General features: G+C 41.1%; 1 protein-coding gene across 9 annotated transcripts in view; it reads right to left on the reverse strand.

The window, feature by feature from the left end:
* Positions 1–18,293, reverse strand: part of INPP4A (inositol polyphosphate-4-phosphatase type I A) — a 67,653-nt gene that overhangs the window by 39,718 nt on the left and 9,642 nt on the right. For all 9 annotated transcript variants that reach the window (XM_021716557.1, XM_008066054.1, XM_021716553.1 and 6 more), the window contains exons 4-10: positions 11,003–11,121; positions 8,365–8,481; positions 8,004–8,083; positions 6,261–6,372; positions 4,397–4,487; positions 3,754–3,901; positions 698–828 (exon numbers count right to left, since the gene is read on the reverse strand). In XM_021716557.1, the coding sequence (XP_021572232.1) occupies positions 698–828; positions 3,754–3,901; positions 4,397–4,487; positions 6,261–6,372; positions 8,004–8,083; positions 8,365–8,481; positions 11,003–11,121 (798 nt within the window). The remainder of the gene's footprint in view (positions 1–697; positions 829–3,753; positions 3,902–4,396; positions 4,488–6,260; positions 6,373–8,003; positions 8,084–8,364; positions 8,482–11,002; positions 11,122–18,293) is intronic.

Genomic DNA, 18,293 nt, shown 5'->3' on the forward strand with positions numbered 1-18,293 from the left:
GGCGAGACCTCATCTCTACAATAAATCAAAAAATTAGCCGGGCGTGGTAGCGCACACCTATAGTTCCAGCTACTTGGAAGGCTGAACAGAAGGATCGCCGGAGCCCAACAGGTCGAGGCTGCGGTGGCCGGGAGCGGCCACTGCACTCCAGTCTGGGTGACAGAGTGAGACTCCAAGTCAAAAAAAAAAAAGAAAATCAAATGGCATCTTTCAGAAAGAAAAGGTGAAATGTTTGCACTTCACTTTCTGTTCTGAACCTTAAAATGCAGAGTTCCGCTCAAGTTATATGTTCAATAGAAGTACCACTGACTACTGAAACTGGAAAACCTAGAAAACTGCTTTGTCTCAAGGCAAGTGGCCTATATCCTTTTGATCATGTCACTGGTATTAGACCAAGATGAAGAAATAATACAAACCAACAATAGCCTGTTATGTTATCTGCCCTGAAGTTTGTTCTCCAATGGCTGTTTTGGCAGATGATACCATGTGAGAACTTTTCACTGGAATTCAGATTTGTCTTTTTAATTAAGATCTGAAAAAGCCCATATTTGAAAGAATTTACACCTACATGAAAAGCTATTTTTAAAAACTCATTAAAGTGTCTGTCAGTGGGAATGTGTGAGCAACCTTGGGTTCCTGATCTCTGGCCCAGAAAGAGAGGCACATGTGTGTTGCAATTGGACAGAACCACACCCACCTTTGTACTGATGGAGGTCTGTCAGGTTCTCCTGGTATGTGAGGATGATGGTCTGGTACTGGGTGACGATTTGGCGCCGGAGGCTCTCCCAGCAAGGGGACAGCTCCCCCAACTCCTCCAGCTCACACACTCTGCAAGCAATACACACAACACATGTCAGCAGTGGGGCTAGCTCACTGCCCTGGAGAGGCGCATGAGTCCTACCAGGAGGACAACTGCCCTGGAGAGGCGCATGAGTCCTACCAGGAGGTCAAAATGTACATGGAAGTATGACTGATAGCCAGGCTGGGCCAGGACAAGGGTTATACTGCCAAACTAAAAGGCAACTAGGTAGGAGGTGAGAACAGACAACTACATGAAAGGCGGATCACTGACCACACAGGAGAGCATATGGAGAGAGGGGAAAGGCTCTGTCATGGTACCCTTATGACCCTGCAGGTACCCTGTGAGGCACAGGCCCAAACCACAGCCTGCCCATGTTCTGATAAGGTATGGGCCTTCTGCCCTCCCTCTGAGAACAGAGCTGCAGAATATAAAGCCCATGGCTGCAGCCTACAACTGACACCTTAGCAACCAGGTCCCACAGCTTGTACTGCTCAATGCCGTCCGTGTTGGTTATGGGACAAGGACTGAGGAATGGGCACCTTTGGAAATTCTTCCTTCCATGTCCATGTAAGTAGGAAGCTGTTAGAATCTAAAAGTGTCCCGCCATGTCATTAGTGGTCAAACCAAAGAGGCCCAGGCTTGTCTTATATGGGTGTACTTGACAGAGGCATGAGGGATAAGACGGGGAAGGGAAACGAGTAAGAAGAAGAGAAGAAAGAGAAGAATTCTTATCTCTAGAAAAATAAAAGCTATAAAAGAACTAAAATATAAATTCTTTAGCTCAGTCAAGCACAGTAGCTACATAATAATACTCATAAAAACAGTTAAAAATAAAAAAGATAACCAAATTGGGACAATGGGAACTGAAAAAGTATAAAAGGCCTAAAATCTTTATCCTCATCATAGGAAATCAGTAGCTAATCCCTGAAATTGATTAATGAAGAGAATACACATTTATTTAGAAATAGAACAGCAAACACTAAAATTGCTAGAAAAAAAAAAGACTATTTCTGGGAAGTAGAGGGTCCAAGGGTTATGTTTTTAGATAAAAAGCTTTCAGCACTATTTGGCTTTTTATATTACATACATTGTTTTTCCTTTGAGAAAAGCTAATTTTATAAAAGTTCTTAGGAATCGACTAACTTGTCTGAAATTTTCAGAAAGTTGTGCCATTTTGTTATTATTAAAATAGAAAAATTAATGAAAAAGAACATCCAGTGCAGGCAGGGCTGTGATGCCCTCATCCTCCTGCTGGCCACTGAATGCTGGAGCTCTCTCTGCCACCTTGACACTGTTGGCTCTCTCTCTGCAATGTCTCTGCTCCCGTGTTCATGACTGCTTTCTACACCTCGGATGTCAGCTTAATGTCACCGCCTCACAGAGACCAGCCCTGATCACCCTCTTCCTCCCCACGGCCCCCCTTTCATTCCCAACACATGCTGGCACATCTGGAGCTCTTGTGTGTGGATTCCATTTCTGGTTCTGACCATCTCCCACGGTCTGTTGAGCCCACCAAGACGCCTCTCACACTGAGCACAGTGCCTGACACATGATTACTGCGAAAAACAATCAGAACAAAACCCTTAAAATGAGAGCACCTGTTAAATGAATGAACTACTTAAAGTTACAATAAACCACATCATGGGAAATTATGCCATAATTAAAAGTTAAACCTCGAAAAAAGAAGATGCATGGAAAAGCAGATTATTGCTATGTAAATATAAAATATGGACAAACCTGAAATAAAAAATTTTAAAAATTAAAATAACTATTAAAAATATGTGCACATAAAAGGATAAAGTAATTAGCAAAATATTAACAAATGGTGAATTCAGGTGAAAAGTTTCTGGATGCTCACGGCATTATTCTTGTCAATTTCCTCTAAGTTTGAATTTTTTTAAGGTAACAAATTTAAACAAAATAGCTGCATTAAAATAGTAAGAGTCTCGTTGCCTTATTTTCTTTCATGCTTCTGATATATTGTGTTAATAATCAATATTGCTTTAGGACAAGAAGTGGAAATGACAGTCTGAAATTGCTATGATTTGAATGTGTCCCCCAAAGTTCATGTGTTGGAAACTTAATCCCCAATTAAGTTGAGAAATGGGACCTTTAAAAGGTCATGAGGGCTCTTTCCTCATTAATGGATTAATGTCATTAGTGACTGGTTACTGCAAGACTAGGTTTGTCATAAAAGCAAGTTCAGCCCTCTCTCACGAGCTTTCTGGCTGTGTGATGCCTTCTGCCATAGGATGACACAGCACACAGGTCCTCACCAGAGGCCAGCACCATGCTCTTGGACGCTCCAGACTCTAGACGGCGAGCCAAATACATTTCTGTCATTATAAATAACTCAGTCTCTGGTTTTCTATGAGAGCAGAATAAAACTAAAACAGAGACAGACAGGAGACATATTCTGCAGTGCCTGAATTACCTGTTAGGCTTCTCCCTGCCTTAGGTCTGACAAAATGTGCCCTGGGCTGAGAGATGCAGAGGGGTTGAGACTCTTGCTCGTTGGGACCAGAGTGCCCTGATGGGTCGTATTCAGTCTTCTGGAGCCCTCATCTGTGTGGCCCTAACCTGGTCAGCTATGCCAAAGCTGGAAACTCCTGACCTGATCAGCTAAGCCAAAGAATGACCAATCATTTCTAACTTTCTGTAGGACCAGTAAAAAGGGAAAGGAAGAAAGGAAAGGGATGAGGTTTTGAGTGTTAGGCACACATCTGTAGCTTTAAGAACACTATCTTGTAAAACTCTTGCATAGGAGTCTACGACATAAATGAGCACATCGAGGCTTTGGCAAGCCAAGACCATAGAGTAGTCCAAGGGCAGAGGAGGCTAGGTTTGTAGGCCAGCCTATCTGACACTAGTGCTTTGCCCACCATGTCTCAGGAAAGAAGGGGGACATGACATGGGTGTGATGGGAGGCTGGTCCTTCCACGTGGCCTCACCTGGCTGCATCTTCTTCTAGCAGGAGCTTCACAAACTGCCGGGGCACGTGCAAGGAGAGCACGCTCTCTGCCATCTGCTCCAGGATCCGCAGGTGGTTGCCGTCGGTGGTTGGAAACCGGTACATGCGGCAGATGGCGCCTCCGAAGACTGAGGCAGGATAGGAGGAGACAGGCTGTGTGTGAGCTGGCTGTGGGCTGTGAATCTGCTTCATGGGTCCTCCTCCCCTGGCCCTAGATGATGCTGACACTCCCAAGTCCTCTTACCATTCATCTCAGGGGATTTAAAAACATAAACCAAAAACTCACTAAGTGACTAAGCCTGAATGTTCCTTCCTGGCAACATATGATCTTCTTGTCCCAGAACAAGTAACTAACTCTAAAGTGCAAGCGGCTGAGGGCGGGGAGGTTGTCAGTCACTAAACCCAATACAAAACAAGAAAGAGTAAAATGAAGGAGGAACCTCGCTTCCTCAGAGCATTACTAATTCTTTATATGCTGCAAAAATAACAGCACACTAATAAGCAGTAGAGAGGTGACAATCGGGGTGAGTGGCCATGACAGTCATAGGAAGTGGGGAGCAAAGGACCATGGGCCCAATGGACACGCACAAGTGGCAAAAGTACCAGTGGAGGAAGCTGCCTACCCGACTTCAGCAGAGTGTCTTTTCGCAATGAGGCATATTTGGATCGGATTCCCAGTGCCTCGGTCAAGCTCTCATCCACAGGCAGAACCATCTAAGAATGTATACAAAAAAGCACAAGGAAACTGTGAGACTCAGATGACTCCAGAGCATTCAGCAGAAATGGTGGCCTAAATACACCATAAAAGAACCTTTAAAATAAATATCCATCCGTAACTCCACAATAAATATGCTGCTCAAGGTACAAATTCACCTTCCAGTATACTGAATGTACTCCACATATACACGATTTTCTAGACATGCATGTCTTCTTAGTCATTTCACCTGGTGTTTCAGGGTTCTGATGCATAAAATGAAAGGAAGGGAATAGATGATGCAAAGGAATTATTTCCAGAACTGACGTTCTGGGTTTATTTTGGGTAAAATGAGATCTCTCTGTATTTTACAACAATGACTACTTACCAGTGAAGGGGCTCTTAAATTAGAATTCTCCTTTGAGAGTGTCTGTGTGAGAGACTGTGGATGAGAGGAGGTGCTGGAGGGTGCTTGCTGGAGAGGGAGGAAAGCCGGGGAGAGGGAGAGAGTGCCCAGAAAGTGGCTGTGTGCGAGGTGACTTTGGGGCATGAGTGTGTTTGGGAGGGGATGAAATATATATATATATGTATTTTTTAGTTTATATATATTTTATTTTAAAGATATGGGGTACATTTCAGGATTAGGTATTCAAGTAGATACCGTACAGGTAAAGTTTGGGCCTCCCTTTGGTCCCCACTTTGCCTGGCTTGAGATCAGGCACCCTTATTGATGTTGTGGCCCCGTCCCACCCCCAGCAGTATCCTGCTAATCCCTTTCTTATTGTATTATGGTAAATGTTCAGGATCCACTTATGAGTGAGAACATATGGAACACTGTTCTTTGTTTCTGTGATAGATCACTGAGTATGATAGACTCTAAATCCAACCAAGTTGCTACAAAATCCATATGTTTGTCCTTTATGGCTGCATAATATTCCATTGTGTATATGTACCACATTTTTGTAATCCAGTCCAGTTTCAATGGGCAGCACAGTTGGTTCCATGTTTTTGCTATTGTGAATAGTGCTGCAGTGAACATTCATGTGCAGGTATCTTTTTTGTAGAATGATTTGAGTTCCTCTGGGTATATTCCCATAAGGGAGATTGCTGGGTCATATGGAAAGTCAATGTCTAGTTCTTTTAGAAATCGTCACACTGTTTTCCAAAGAGGTTGCACTAGTTTGCATTCCCACCAGCGGTGTAGAAGCATTCCTTTTACTCCGCATCCTCGCCAGCATCTGTTGTTGTTTGTTTTATTAATGATGGTCATTCTTACTGGGGTTAGGTGGTATCTCAATATGGTTTTGATTTGCATTTTCTGATGATTAGTGAGGCTGAGCACTATTTCATGTGTCTGTTGGCTGCCCGTATATCTTCTTAAGAAGTGTCTATTCATGTCTTTTGACCACTTTTTAATGAGGCTGTTTGTTTTTTGGGAGGAGATGACATTAACAAAACAAAACAGATGACCTGGGTCTCAAATGTCTCTTAGGTCACAATCCACATCTCCTCAGTCACCTCCACCTCCCCTTCAAGCAGTTCCTCCAGCAGAGCTCTTCCCTGTTTGTTCCTGCCCTTTAAGAGTGGCCCGTGTGGTGCCCAGAGCAGAGACAGACTCCAGGGCAGCAGTACCTGGCTGGCCAGGGAGCCCCTTCTCCCTACTTCTGAGATGTGCCTAGGGAGGACCAGAGTGTCCTGCAGGGGGCAGCATCAAGCAGCAGGCCCTTTACTGAGCAAACAGGTTATAAGTCACATAGGCAGGTCCTCTTGTGCTTTCGAGGTGGCATACTCACTCTCCCGTTGACAGTGTCCAGAGACCGAGTTACGGCGGGCCGCTGGTCTGACTTCTCCTCCATCTGCCAGCCGATCACAGTGATGTTACCCACACGGTCGCTCTCTGCTGATCTGCAACGAGCAAAGTGTGTGGATGAGCAGTGTTTCAACTGCACTTCTTTTCTGCTTAAGTGTGAAGCCCAGTCATCCTGGATCATCAGAGATCTTGGGAGAGGCAGGGCCCAGCCTAACTGGTCAGTCAGTCAGCATTCGCTGCATGCATAGTCTCTCTCTAGGTGAGGCAGACAAGGAAAACATGGGGCCCAATGGAGGGCTGTATCTAAGAGGAGACAAAGTACCACAGGCAAGTGTGGGTATGGCTGGTGGAGTCAGAGAAGGCTTCTCCAAGAAGGAGCCAATGCTACTCCCAAGCTGCCAGCCCCTGGGATCATCACTGCACAAAGGGTGATATGGATATATCTCAGAGTTAAGAGCACCTTTTCCAGCACTGGACCCCCTTCTGTTCCTTTTCACCCCTCCCTCAGGCTTTGATTAGCTCCCAGGCCTAGGCATGGACTCCAACTACAGAGGGATCAGCCAAGGCTTCCTGAAGACACAGGCAATGTCATGCCAGCCTTATCAGCTTTACCCTTAAGACCCCTCAGGGAAAGTGACAGCTGCCTGGGACCATCTGATTCACCCAGGGGAGCCCCAGGGACACCCCGAGCCTCAGGCTTTTTATCTATGATGTCTAAGTTAGCCAGGTTCTAAATTTTTATGTGGCCACATTTACTCACCATCTTCTCTGTGACTTCTTCTCATTGCTGTCACGCTAGAAAAAGCCTTCCCTGTACTGTCTATTCGACAGTTGTCTTTAGCTCCTTTTAAAAGGAACCATGTCGATTTCCTACATTCAACAAACCCAACTAGAATTCATTCTGGCAAATGATGTACCTAAATATTTTTCTCAAACAGCCCTTGCCCTCACACCATCCCTCTCATTTTACCTAAGATTCTCCCATTTTTCCTGAATCAAGTTCACACACATTAAATGCTGCTGCAGAGCTCTTGTTCTGTGGCTGATTGAACAGTCACTGCCTAAAACACTGTCATTACTTACAGTAGCTTCAGAATGTCTTCATAATGCAGTGACTTAATCTTCTTTGCCCTATTTCCCTTGCTATTTTAGCCTATTTTCCCAGACTGCATTTTTTCCAATTTTTATATTATTTTGAACAAACAACATGGCGTCAGGATTTTGGTGGGAACTGCCCTTAAAATGAGCTTGGAAGGGTTGACATCTTGATAACTTTCATCCCCGTCCAGGGACACAGTAGAGGTTCCCCTTTCTTTCATTCATCCCTTCAACAAATATTTACTGAGCACCAGGTACTGCTCTGTGTGCTTGGGATACAGCAATGAAGCAAAGCAGACAAAAATCCTTACAGTCTGGGAGATCACATTCCACTGGAGAGGGGACAGGTAACAGAGAAACATTTAGTATTATTAAATATGTATGTATCTGGACTTTCCTTTAGGTCTGAGCATAGATATACTCACATTTCCTATGGATGCCACAAATGTCCATTCCCTGATAAGGCTTCTGACAGGTTGAGTAATTCATTTTGCCTCCATAGACAACCACCTCCAGTTTCCGGGAGGAGGAAGGATGCTCTCTCAGTATAGGAAATGGGGCCTTTCCCCATCTGTCCCTAGACCTCATAATTGCAGATCGTTTCAAACAAACAAAATGAAATACCAACCTTAGTGTTAAATGCAACCTATGATGCCTGTCCTGGAGCAGATCTTTGACAACAAATGTTCCAGAGCCAAGTAAATACATCTGAAGAAGACAAGGGAAGAGAGACAGCATTAGAGCACTTGGTTGACTCAGATCTTCTTACTGTGGCCCCAGGGCATTCAGCTGAGTGGTTCCCATAACACATCTCCCCTCTTGTCAGAAGCCCAATACAATGCTCAGAAATTCCCAAAGACAAATACATTTAGACAAGAGTTAATTTGTGAGCCAGTAGTGAAGTCAATCTGTGTTCACTTCTCACTCAAATGATTACATAATTTTTAAAAAAGGAAGAAAATCCCACGAACCACAACATATTACTTAACTGTTCCCTGAGATCTATCTTTGACATCATACACAGATAGCTTGACTTGTGTCATCTGATTGATAAGAGAGTCTTGAAAGAAGGCAATACTGCTTAGAAATATAGGATTGTTGGTTCCCTAGAACAGAAAAGGAAATAGTAAGAAGAGTTGGATTTTTTTTTAAGTAATTGCTTTTGAAACACACCAACATTTTCAGAGAGAAGCTAACATTCTTACCAACTTGAATCAATACAAATACTAATGGAAGCATACAATCAAAAATTGCTTTCTAAAAGAGGAAAAAGTAGTGCCACATAGATCATAACAGATCCAGATACAACTGAGACCACTGTACAAGCTGTGCCTGAGGACTTGTTTCTAAAGGTTTCACACTCAGTAAGAGGAATTTTCTAAAACTGAAATGAAGTTAATGTCCACATGCCTTCTTAGTTTTACAATTTACGGTGTATTATGTATTTGGACCTACTACTTTGGGTTTTTTCCTTTAAGATATACAAACAGACAGATGAAAGAGGAAATGAAAGGCTTGAGTGGGTTTATTATGTATTTCTAGAAGCCTGTGTTTGAAATAATTAAAAGCTCTTCTTTTTTTAGAACCAGCTGATAGTTTCAAGATCTTAGGTGGTATTTTCTGGCAGCTTTGCCCTGCCCCACCCTCCCACTCCCCATAATACCATATTCTCAGGCACTGGTTAACTATCTCAGTTAAACTGTTCATGCCTCTGGCCATGTTCTCTTTGCATTCCAGATCAAATCTGTCAAGCCTATTGGACAGCCCCTCCTGGGTGTTCTGCTGGGACCTCAATCAACTCAACCTCTCCCTCTACCTGCCCTTGGTTAAAGGCCAACTCTACTCTTTCCAAGCAGGCTAAAAACCTAAGCGTGCACTCTGGTCCTTCCTTCATGGTTCTCAATCATCCAGCAACCATGTACTCCTCTTGTAAGTTCCGCCTCCAGAGTCTCCCTCACAAGTATCTTTTTTTCCACCTCGCCACCCCCCTCAACCCACTGCCGCAGTCAGGTCTTGCATCACTCCCCCAAATGACATCTGGTCAGGTGACTCCCCGCACAAAAGCTACTGGCTTGCTTCCGTCTACTGCATTACAAACTTCCTGGCCCTTCAAGGCTTCCATCCCTTGCTCTCCTACTTCACCATCCACAAGCACCAACCAGGATACAGCAAGACCTCAAACTCGTGTGATGCTTTCGTGTGGTCACACATCTGCATAACTACCACAGAACTTCGGCACACCCTTAAACGTGGAGTTCCCAGAATGGCTGCCTAGGTATAACCTGGGACCTTGGGACAAACGCAGCCTTGGGCCTGACACCAGACTACTAAGGCAGAATTTCATGAAGCTCTACCCTGGAAAGCTCGCTAAGACTCTCACAGCTGGATGGGGCCCCAGCCTCCAGGTGCCCTCTTCGCCTTTCTACTCCAACACTTCCCACACTCTGCTGTGCGTAGCTCTGCCTCCCCTCCCTCAAGCTGGTCAACTCCTCAGGGCAGGAACTGTCCCTGATGGACTCTCTATCATCCATAGTGCCTGGCAGTGTGTTAAAAATGTAGGCAGTGCTCAATAAATGCTTAGAAAACAGGGTTGTTGACTTGAACCTGGAAACAAGATTCCATGAGACGGAAAGGAGGGTAAGCTAGCCTCTAAAAAGGCACAACTAGTGAAGAAGAAATGCGGCTTGCTTGGTAATTCTTCACATTACAAATAAAACCCTGAAGATTTTCATAGGAGCAATTTCTACACTTAGTGTCATAATATATGTAATATGCTCAGTTATCTAAAATAATTTTATGAAATTTCCTTGGTAACAGTTTAGTGTAAAGAGTAAACACAACACAAACTCAAAAGGCAGTAAAAATTAAAACCAACATAAAAAAGGGTATGTCTAAGCAGGAGGACCAACATAAAAAAGGGTATGTCTTAGCAGAGTATTAATAGTTAATACTCTGCTAAGCTTTAAGTAATGAGCACCACTCTCTAAAAGTAGCAGCCAACTGGAGGTGATAAGGAAGAATCACGTCTTACCTCTTAATTTTTTTTTTTTTGAGTTGGAGTCTCACTCTGTCACCCAGACTGGAGTGCAATGGCCGCTCCCAGCCACCGCTGCCTCGACCTGCTGGGCTCCAGCGATCCTTCCGCCTCAGCCTTCCAAGTAGCAGGAATTACAGGCATGCGCTACCACGCCCGGCTGATTTTTTTGATTTATTGTAGAGATGAGGTCTCGCTGCCCAGGCGGGTCTTGAACCCGCGGGCTCAGGCAATCCACTCACCTCAGCCTCCCAAAGGCGCGGGATTACAGGCTGAGCCACCGAGCCTGGCTAGGTCTTACCTCTTAAAAGACAAGCAACCTTATAGGATCACTGTTCAAAAATAACCAGCCAACTTACAAATACAACCAACCTGTAATTGTAAGGGATATGGCAAATAAAAATGCCACCCAGATGAATAAATGTGATGAAAAAATATCAATGTACTGAAACACCCATGGGAAAACAGTAATAACTCACGTAACTATAATTTCAGCTACAGATGTTCAGATAACTGAATAGCCCTCCCATCAGGGTTAGAAACTAGAGCATGTTGCTGGGCTCGCTCAGAGGAGCAGGACCAGGAGCACCCACCTCAATGATCTCCGTCTGTGCATGCTTCGTCCAGAATGCCTGAGGAGGAGTGGTTACACTCACTGCTACAAAACTATTTGGTTTTCGATCTAGCGATGGAGTATGAAGCTCACTGCAAGCTACAGAATCAAGATGGGACAGAAATGAATTCTTTAAAATCAGGTTCTTTTTAGTTCTCTGTTCCAAACACACACACAGAAAGCACAAAGAGTATACTGACACTCAATGAGATGATCATTGTCAGCTGTCATAATTTTTAAATCTCTTCTCACTCACTCCCCCTCTCCTCTGCCACCCTCTAAGACAGCAGCACCATAACTGCAGTAGAAGGCTGGGCTGAAGGGGATTTTCTATGTCCATGGAGTGGAACACAAAGCCAACTAATCAAAATCTGACCAACTGAGCTAAGAAGCCACAGAGTCTACAAATCCTTACACAGCTACACATGCCTGAGTCCTATGACTGCTGTGGCTAACTCTAATCTTATGCCCCATGTGTCTTAGTATATGAATAAAAGTATGCTGGAAGAAAATTAAAATTCTATGACAAAATAAACAAAGCTGTTTAAATAAGCCATTGCTCATTTATTCTCAACAAAGAACCACTTACATGACAGTGGTCCCATAAGATTATAATGGAGCTGAAAAAATCCTATTGTCTACCAACATCATAGCCATCCTAACATTGTAGTGTAACACTGCTTTTTCTATATTTAGATATACAAATACTTACCATTGTGTTACAGTTCCCTATAGTATTTTGTGCAGTAACATGCTGTACAGGTTTGTAATCTAGGTGCAACAGGCTAAACAATATAGCCTAGATTTGTGGTAGGCTGTACCATCTAGGATTGTCTATACTTAACGCCGCTGAACAGCAAACTTAAAAACAGGTCAAATAATACATTTATGCAATGTATATTTTATCACACTTTTAAAATAAAAATGGAGAAACATACTAACTTTAATTTAAAAATACACTCCTGTATTCATAGCAGGTGAGATAAATGCAAAGGAAAAGCAGGAAGAGGAGAAAGAATTGGATGGAAGGAATACACTAATAAAAATGAAAGAAAGAATGGTAGGAAAGGAAGGATTTAAAGAAAATTAGGAAAATACATACAAAGGGAAGAAGGAGACATAAATTTGGTGGGGTAGAAGAGAGCAATATTGTGATGCTTTCAGGAGAGATAAGAATGCCTTCCTTCATCATGTTCATTTGGAATACGTTACTGGCTATCCCTGTCCTCTGAAGGGAACCATGATGATCTAACCAATGCATGCAGTCCAAACTGCTCTTTAGTTCTAATTACACTTTGTCTTACGTTAATATTGCCAGGCCAGTTATCTCTTTTGTTAGCACACACATTTGTGTATATGTTTTATTTTACATAGTTGCTACTCAAGTAGCTACACACAGATGTTTGTCCCAGACCTCTTATGTTTTTAGATTTTCAATCCTTTCCACATTGGTGAACTTCTGTCTGAAATCATTTGCCTTCTGCTAAGCAACATCTCTCAGCTCTGTTTATACTCCAAGTCTGGTGTTGACACATTTCCTCAGCTTCTTTGGTCAGCTTCTTTATTCCACCTCATTGTTGAAGGAAATTTTCTCTAAGGAGTTATTTTCTCTAAGTTCTTTAACTATATTGTCTCTGTACTTCTATTTTTTGTTATGAAATCTACCATTAGTCTAATTGTTGTTACTTTGAGTGTTGTGTTTTCTTGAGACTTTTATGGTTTTTCCATTGAGTTTGGCTCTCAGCGGTTTTATTATGAGGTATCTAGATACATTTTCTTTTTATTTATTCTGTGACTTGCTATATTTTATTAGTTTGGGGAGAAATGTTCAACTTTTACTGCTTCTGACCCTTCTCTCTTTAAGTTCCTTCTTGGATGCAATATAATATACATTTAGATCCTCTCATTGTGCTCCCTATCTTTTTTGCTCCCTCTAATGCTTTTCCCCATTATTTTTATCTCTCTGACTTCATTTTGGAAATTTTCTTCTTGACCTATAACTAAAATGACTAATTTTCTCTTTATGTCTAATCTGCTTTTAAGGTCTATCCATTGATTTTTTTTTTTTTTTAACTTCAGTTATTTTTTTCATTCTAGACTACCCATTTGGTCCTTTTTATGTTTTGTATTTTCTGATGAAATGTTCAATTATATTTTTATTCTCCTTTAACACAGTGTTAAGGACCGAATGCTTGTATCTTACCCCCCAATTTTTTTTTCTTTTTTCTCCATCAGGTTAGTCCTCTGATACAGCCCTTCAAATTTACATTTTGAAATCCTAAGCTTCAATGTGACGATATGAGGAAGTGGGGCCTTTCAGAGGTGATTAGGCCATGAGATTCTTCATGGATAGAATTAGTGCCTTTAAAAAACAGAGAGACAGAACTTGCTCTCTCTGCTCTGCTTTCTGCCATATGAGGATACAAGACTATGACCATCTGCAAATCAGGAAGCTGGCCCTCATTAGACAACAGATATGCTGGTGCCTTAATCTTGGACTTCCCAGCCTTCAGAACTGTGATAAATAAATTTCTGTTGTTTAAGCCACCCAGTCTATGATATTGTTATAGTAGCCCATACCAGGACATAGCTGATAACAGCTATATTAGTATCATATCTATTAACTCTAATGTGTGAAGCCTCTTTGGGTCTGTTTCTGTAGTTTGTTGTTTCTGTTCATATTTCTTATCTCCTTGTGTGTCTGAGAATTCATGATTTTATGCTGAATATCACATTTTTAAATATTTTATTTTCAAGATGTGTGGTAAATTCAAGATTAGATGTACAAGTAGATACTGTACAGGTAAAGTCTGGGCCTCCCTTTAGTCCCCACTTTGCCTGGTTTTAGATCAGGTACCCTTATTGATGTTGTGTCCCCCTCCTCACCTCGAATATTACATTGTAGAAACTATTTGTGGCCTAGGATGATGCTATCTTCCTCCAGACAAAATATGTAATCACTTTGGCCTGGTTATAAGGAACACTAGCACTTGAAGGTACCTTTATTTATCTTCAGAAACTTAATGGACCTGCAGTACCTATGGACACTTGCTTCTGGTTCCCCTTAATGCAAAAGTGTAGGCTTTGGATTCCAAACCAAAGTGAGAAGGGTTTCACCAAGTATCATACCCCTTATGGATCCTGGAACACAATCTCTGTTCCTTCAGCACTGAGAGGCTATGCAAAGTACTGCTTAGCCTCTAGACCCCTCAGCCTTCCTCTTGGGAACACTGAAAGCCCTCAAAGAAATAAGTGGGCCTCCATTCTCAGATGCTTTACTGTCCTATCAGTTCTCTGGAGACATGAACTGGATATTTCTTAGATTTTTTTTCATTTTTTCTAGATGTACTTAATGGTAAGATTTGTTTTGTTTTTTCTTCAAGAAAAAGATTTTGTTTCTCCTTATAATTTATTATTTTCACAAAGAGATGTCTGCAGTTGATGAACACTCTAGGTCCCAAATCCATTCTTCTCTCACAAAAGGATTCTTCTGTTGCTTTTGACCTGCTGCTGCTCCTCTCTCTGGCTCTGGCTTTGCTTCTATGTCCTACCAATCAAATATTCGAACTCTTGGATTTTTCACATCTCTTCATCCACAATCTCTGTTTCCTGATATTTTATCTTTGAACTATGGTCTCACTATGCTGCCTAGGCTGGTCTCAAACTCCTGGGCTCAAGAAATCCTCCCACCTTGGCTTCCCAAAGTGCTGAGATATGGGCATTCCTTCATTACCTTTCACAAATTTACCATAGTTTTCAGCAGTGCTCCTTTGATTTTTTTCATTAATATATAACTTACATACCATAAAGTTCACCCTCTTAAAGTGGTTTTTAGGGTATTCAGAGTCGTGCAACCATTACTATTTAATTCCTTAACATTGTTATCACTCCAAGCAACAGCAATAAGCCAAACCCATTAGCCTCAGTTCCCCTCCCCTAGAAACCACTAATCTTATTATTTATATATAGATTTGTCTATTCTGGATATTTCATATACGTGGAATCATACAATAGGCAGCTTTTTATATCTGGCTTCTTAAATTAGCATATTTTCAAGATTCAACCATACTGTAGTATCAGTACTTCATTTCTTTTTACTGATAAATAATAATCCATTGTATAAACACATACTGTTTGTTCATTACTAACTGATGGATATTTGAATTATTTACACATTTTGGTTATTATGAATAAAACCCAAATATTATTAACATTTGTGTATAAAGTTTTGAGTGGACTAATGGTCTTCTCTTTCATTTTTGAAGGATATTTTTGATGGATAGGAAACTCTTGGCTGACTGTCTTTTTCTTTCAGACATTTGAATGTGTCATCCCACTACCACCCTCACCTCCATTGATTCTGATAAAAAATTCACTATTATTCTTACTGATGATAGCTTATACATAAGAAGTCACTTCTCTCTTGCTGCTTTCAAAATTCTGTACTTGGCTTTCAATAGCTTGATTATGGTGTATTAGAGGTGTGGCTGTCCTTGAGTTTATCTCACTTGGACTTCCTTGGTGTTCTTAGCTATGTAGATTAATGTTTTCTATTAAATATGGGATGTTTCTGGTCATTACTTCTTCAGATTTTTTTTTGTTCTTCTCTATTTCCTCTCTTTCTGGAATTCCTATATATGTATTAGTACAATTGATGGTGTCCCACAGGTCTCTGAGGCTCTGTTTCTTTCTTTTTTTCTGGATTCTTTTTTCTTTATCTCAGACCGGATAATCTCAATTGACCTGTCTTTGAGTCTGCTGATTCTTCTGCCTTCTCAAATCTGTGACTGAGTCCCTCTTAATGAATTTCCCATCTCAGGTTGATTTGTTTGTTTCTGTTTTTTGTTTTTTTTCAGTCAGTCTCACTCTGTAACCCAGGTTGGAGTACAGTGGCATAATCAGGATTCACTGTAGCCTCAACCTTCTAAGCCTCAACCTTCTGAGATTCTTCCACCTCAGCCTTCTGAGTAGCTGGGACTACAGGCATGTGCCACCATGCTGTTAATTTTCTGATTTTTTTGTAGAGACGAGGTCTCACTATGTTGCCTTGGCTGGTCTCAAACTCCTGGGCTCAAGCAATCCATTCATCTTGGCCTCCCAAAGTGCTGAAATTATAGGCATGAGCCACGATGTCTGAGCTTTTTATAATTTATTTCTCTTCACTGATTCTCTATTTGGTGAGACATTGTTCTCATACTTTCCTTTATTTCTTTAGACATGGCTTCCTTTAGTTCTTTGAACATACTTAAAATAGCTGATTTAAAATCACTGTGTACTAAGTCAAGTATCTGTATTTCCTCACGGAACGTTACTATTGACTGTCTTCCTCCCTCCCACTTCCAACCTATGTGTGGACCATACACATACATTGTTCTCCAAGATTCCCAGAAACATGTCAGAGCTTTTCAAACTTCCTGTGAGTATCTAATTCCCAAGCTTTCACTTTTAAAATTTTTCGATCAGCTTTTTGTCCCAATTGTTACTACCACCTTAGGCAACTATAACGGTAAAAGATTGCCAGTGATTACTTCTGACAAACACCCTCAGGAAAAAAACTGTTCCCACTGGGTAAATTCTGAGGTAAGTCAAATAAAGACAAGTATTGTAACTGGGGTTTCCCAGATAACTGCCAGACAGGTCAAATAATGACAATTCTCAGAGAAAGAGATATTATTGGCTCTCTAACCCCATTCTGTACCCTCCAGTGACCATTGTTTTTCACTAACTACAGAGTTGTTGGTTTCAAGTCTGTCATGGAGCCAAGGAGAAGAAGATGGCTACATGGCAAGTTAAAACACCATAAATCTCTATGTTCTTACTGAGAAGTCATTTTTCTTGAATAAATGCTCCACAGAATGCTACAAACCTTTGGCTAATTTCCAGAGTTCTGAAATAACTGATTTTGACCATTTTTGCCAGTATTCTCATTGCCTTTATGGAAGAGGATTTTTCGAGGTCTTTGCTCTGCCATTTCTGTCCTCGCCATTCTCATCTTATCTTCAAAACGCACACTGATTATTTTTAAAAATTGATTTTTATTCCAAAAATTAATTTTGGCTCTCTGGTTGTATCCTTGTAATATCTTCTCATCTATCTCTGTGAACCTCCATTATTTATTGGCTACAATAAAATACAAAAGTACTTACATCTTCAGTTCAATGAGTTTTGACAATCATAAACATCCATGTAACCATCATCAAAACAACATAGAAAAACTTTTCATCTAACTAGAAAGGTCCACCTTGTACTTCCCAGTCAATTCTGCAGTTACTTTCTTATTTGCATCACTATAGTTCTGTCTGTTCTTGAATTTCATATAAATAGAACATTTCTGTGATTTACCTATGTTGTTATGTGTGTTGATAATTCATTCTTAATTGATGGCTGTATTTCACTGTATGAATGTATCACAAATTTATTTATTTATTCTGTTAAGGGACATCTGGGTTGTTTCCAGTATTGAATTATTATTATTATTTAGTTGAAGTCTCACTGTTGTCCAGATCGGAGTACAGTGGCATGCTCATGGCCACTGCTGCCCTGACTTGCTAGGCTCAGGTAATCCTTCTGCCTCAGCCTTCCAAGTAGCTGGAACCACAAGCATGTGTCACCATTCCCAGCTAATTTTTTTGATTTATTGTAGAGATGAGGTCTTGCCGTGTTGCTTAGGCTGTTCTTGAACCCCTGAGTTCAGATAATCCTCTCGCCTCTGCATCCCAAAGTGATAGAATTACAGATGTGAGCCACCGTGCCTGGTTAGTTTTGAATTATTATAAATAAATATGACATAAACATTCTTGTTCATGGCTTTTTGGAGCATGTTTTCATTTCTTTTGCATAAGCACCTAAGAGTGGAATTTCTGGGTCACAGGGAAAGGAAGATATGCTTAACTTTATAAGAAACTAAGTTTTCTAAAGAGTTTGCATCATTCTACACTCCCACCAGCAATATATATGAGTTCCAGCTGGGTGGGGTTAGTGTTTTTATTTTAACAGTTCCAACAGATGTTTTAATTTGCACTCCCGTGATGACTAATGAGGTTAAGCATCACTTTCCACATACTTATTTTTTATTTGTACAACTTATTTTGTCAGGGGTCTGCTCAAGTCTTTTACTCATTTTTAAATTGACTTGTTTGCTTTTTTATTATTTATTTGTAAGCATTTTATTCTAAATTTGTCATTCGTAATGTGTATTTTTCCCAGTCTATGGTTTATCTATTTATTTTCTTAATGGTGCCTTTTGATAGACAGTCATTTATTTTAATGAA

Source organism: Carlito syrichta, unplaced genomic scaffold (assembly GCF_000164805.1).
Source record: "Carlito syrichta isolate Samal-C Ts95f unplaced genomic scaffold, Tarsius_syrichta-2.0.1 Scaffold308837, whole genome shotgun sequence".
Taxonomy (NCBI): Eukaryota; Metazoa; Chordata; class Mammalia; order Primates; family Tarsiidae; genus Carlito; species Carlito syrichta.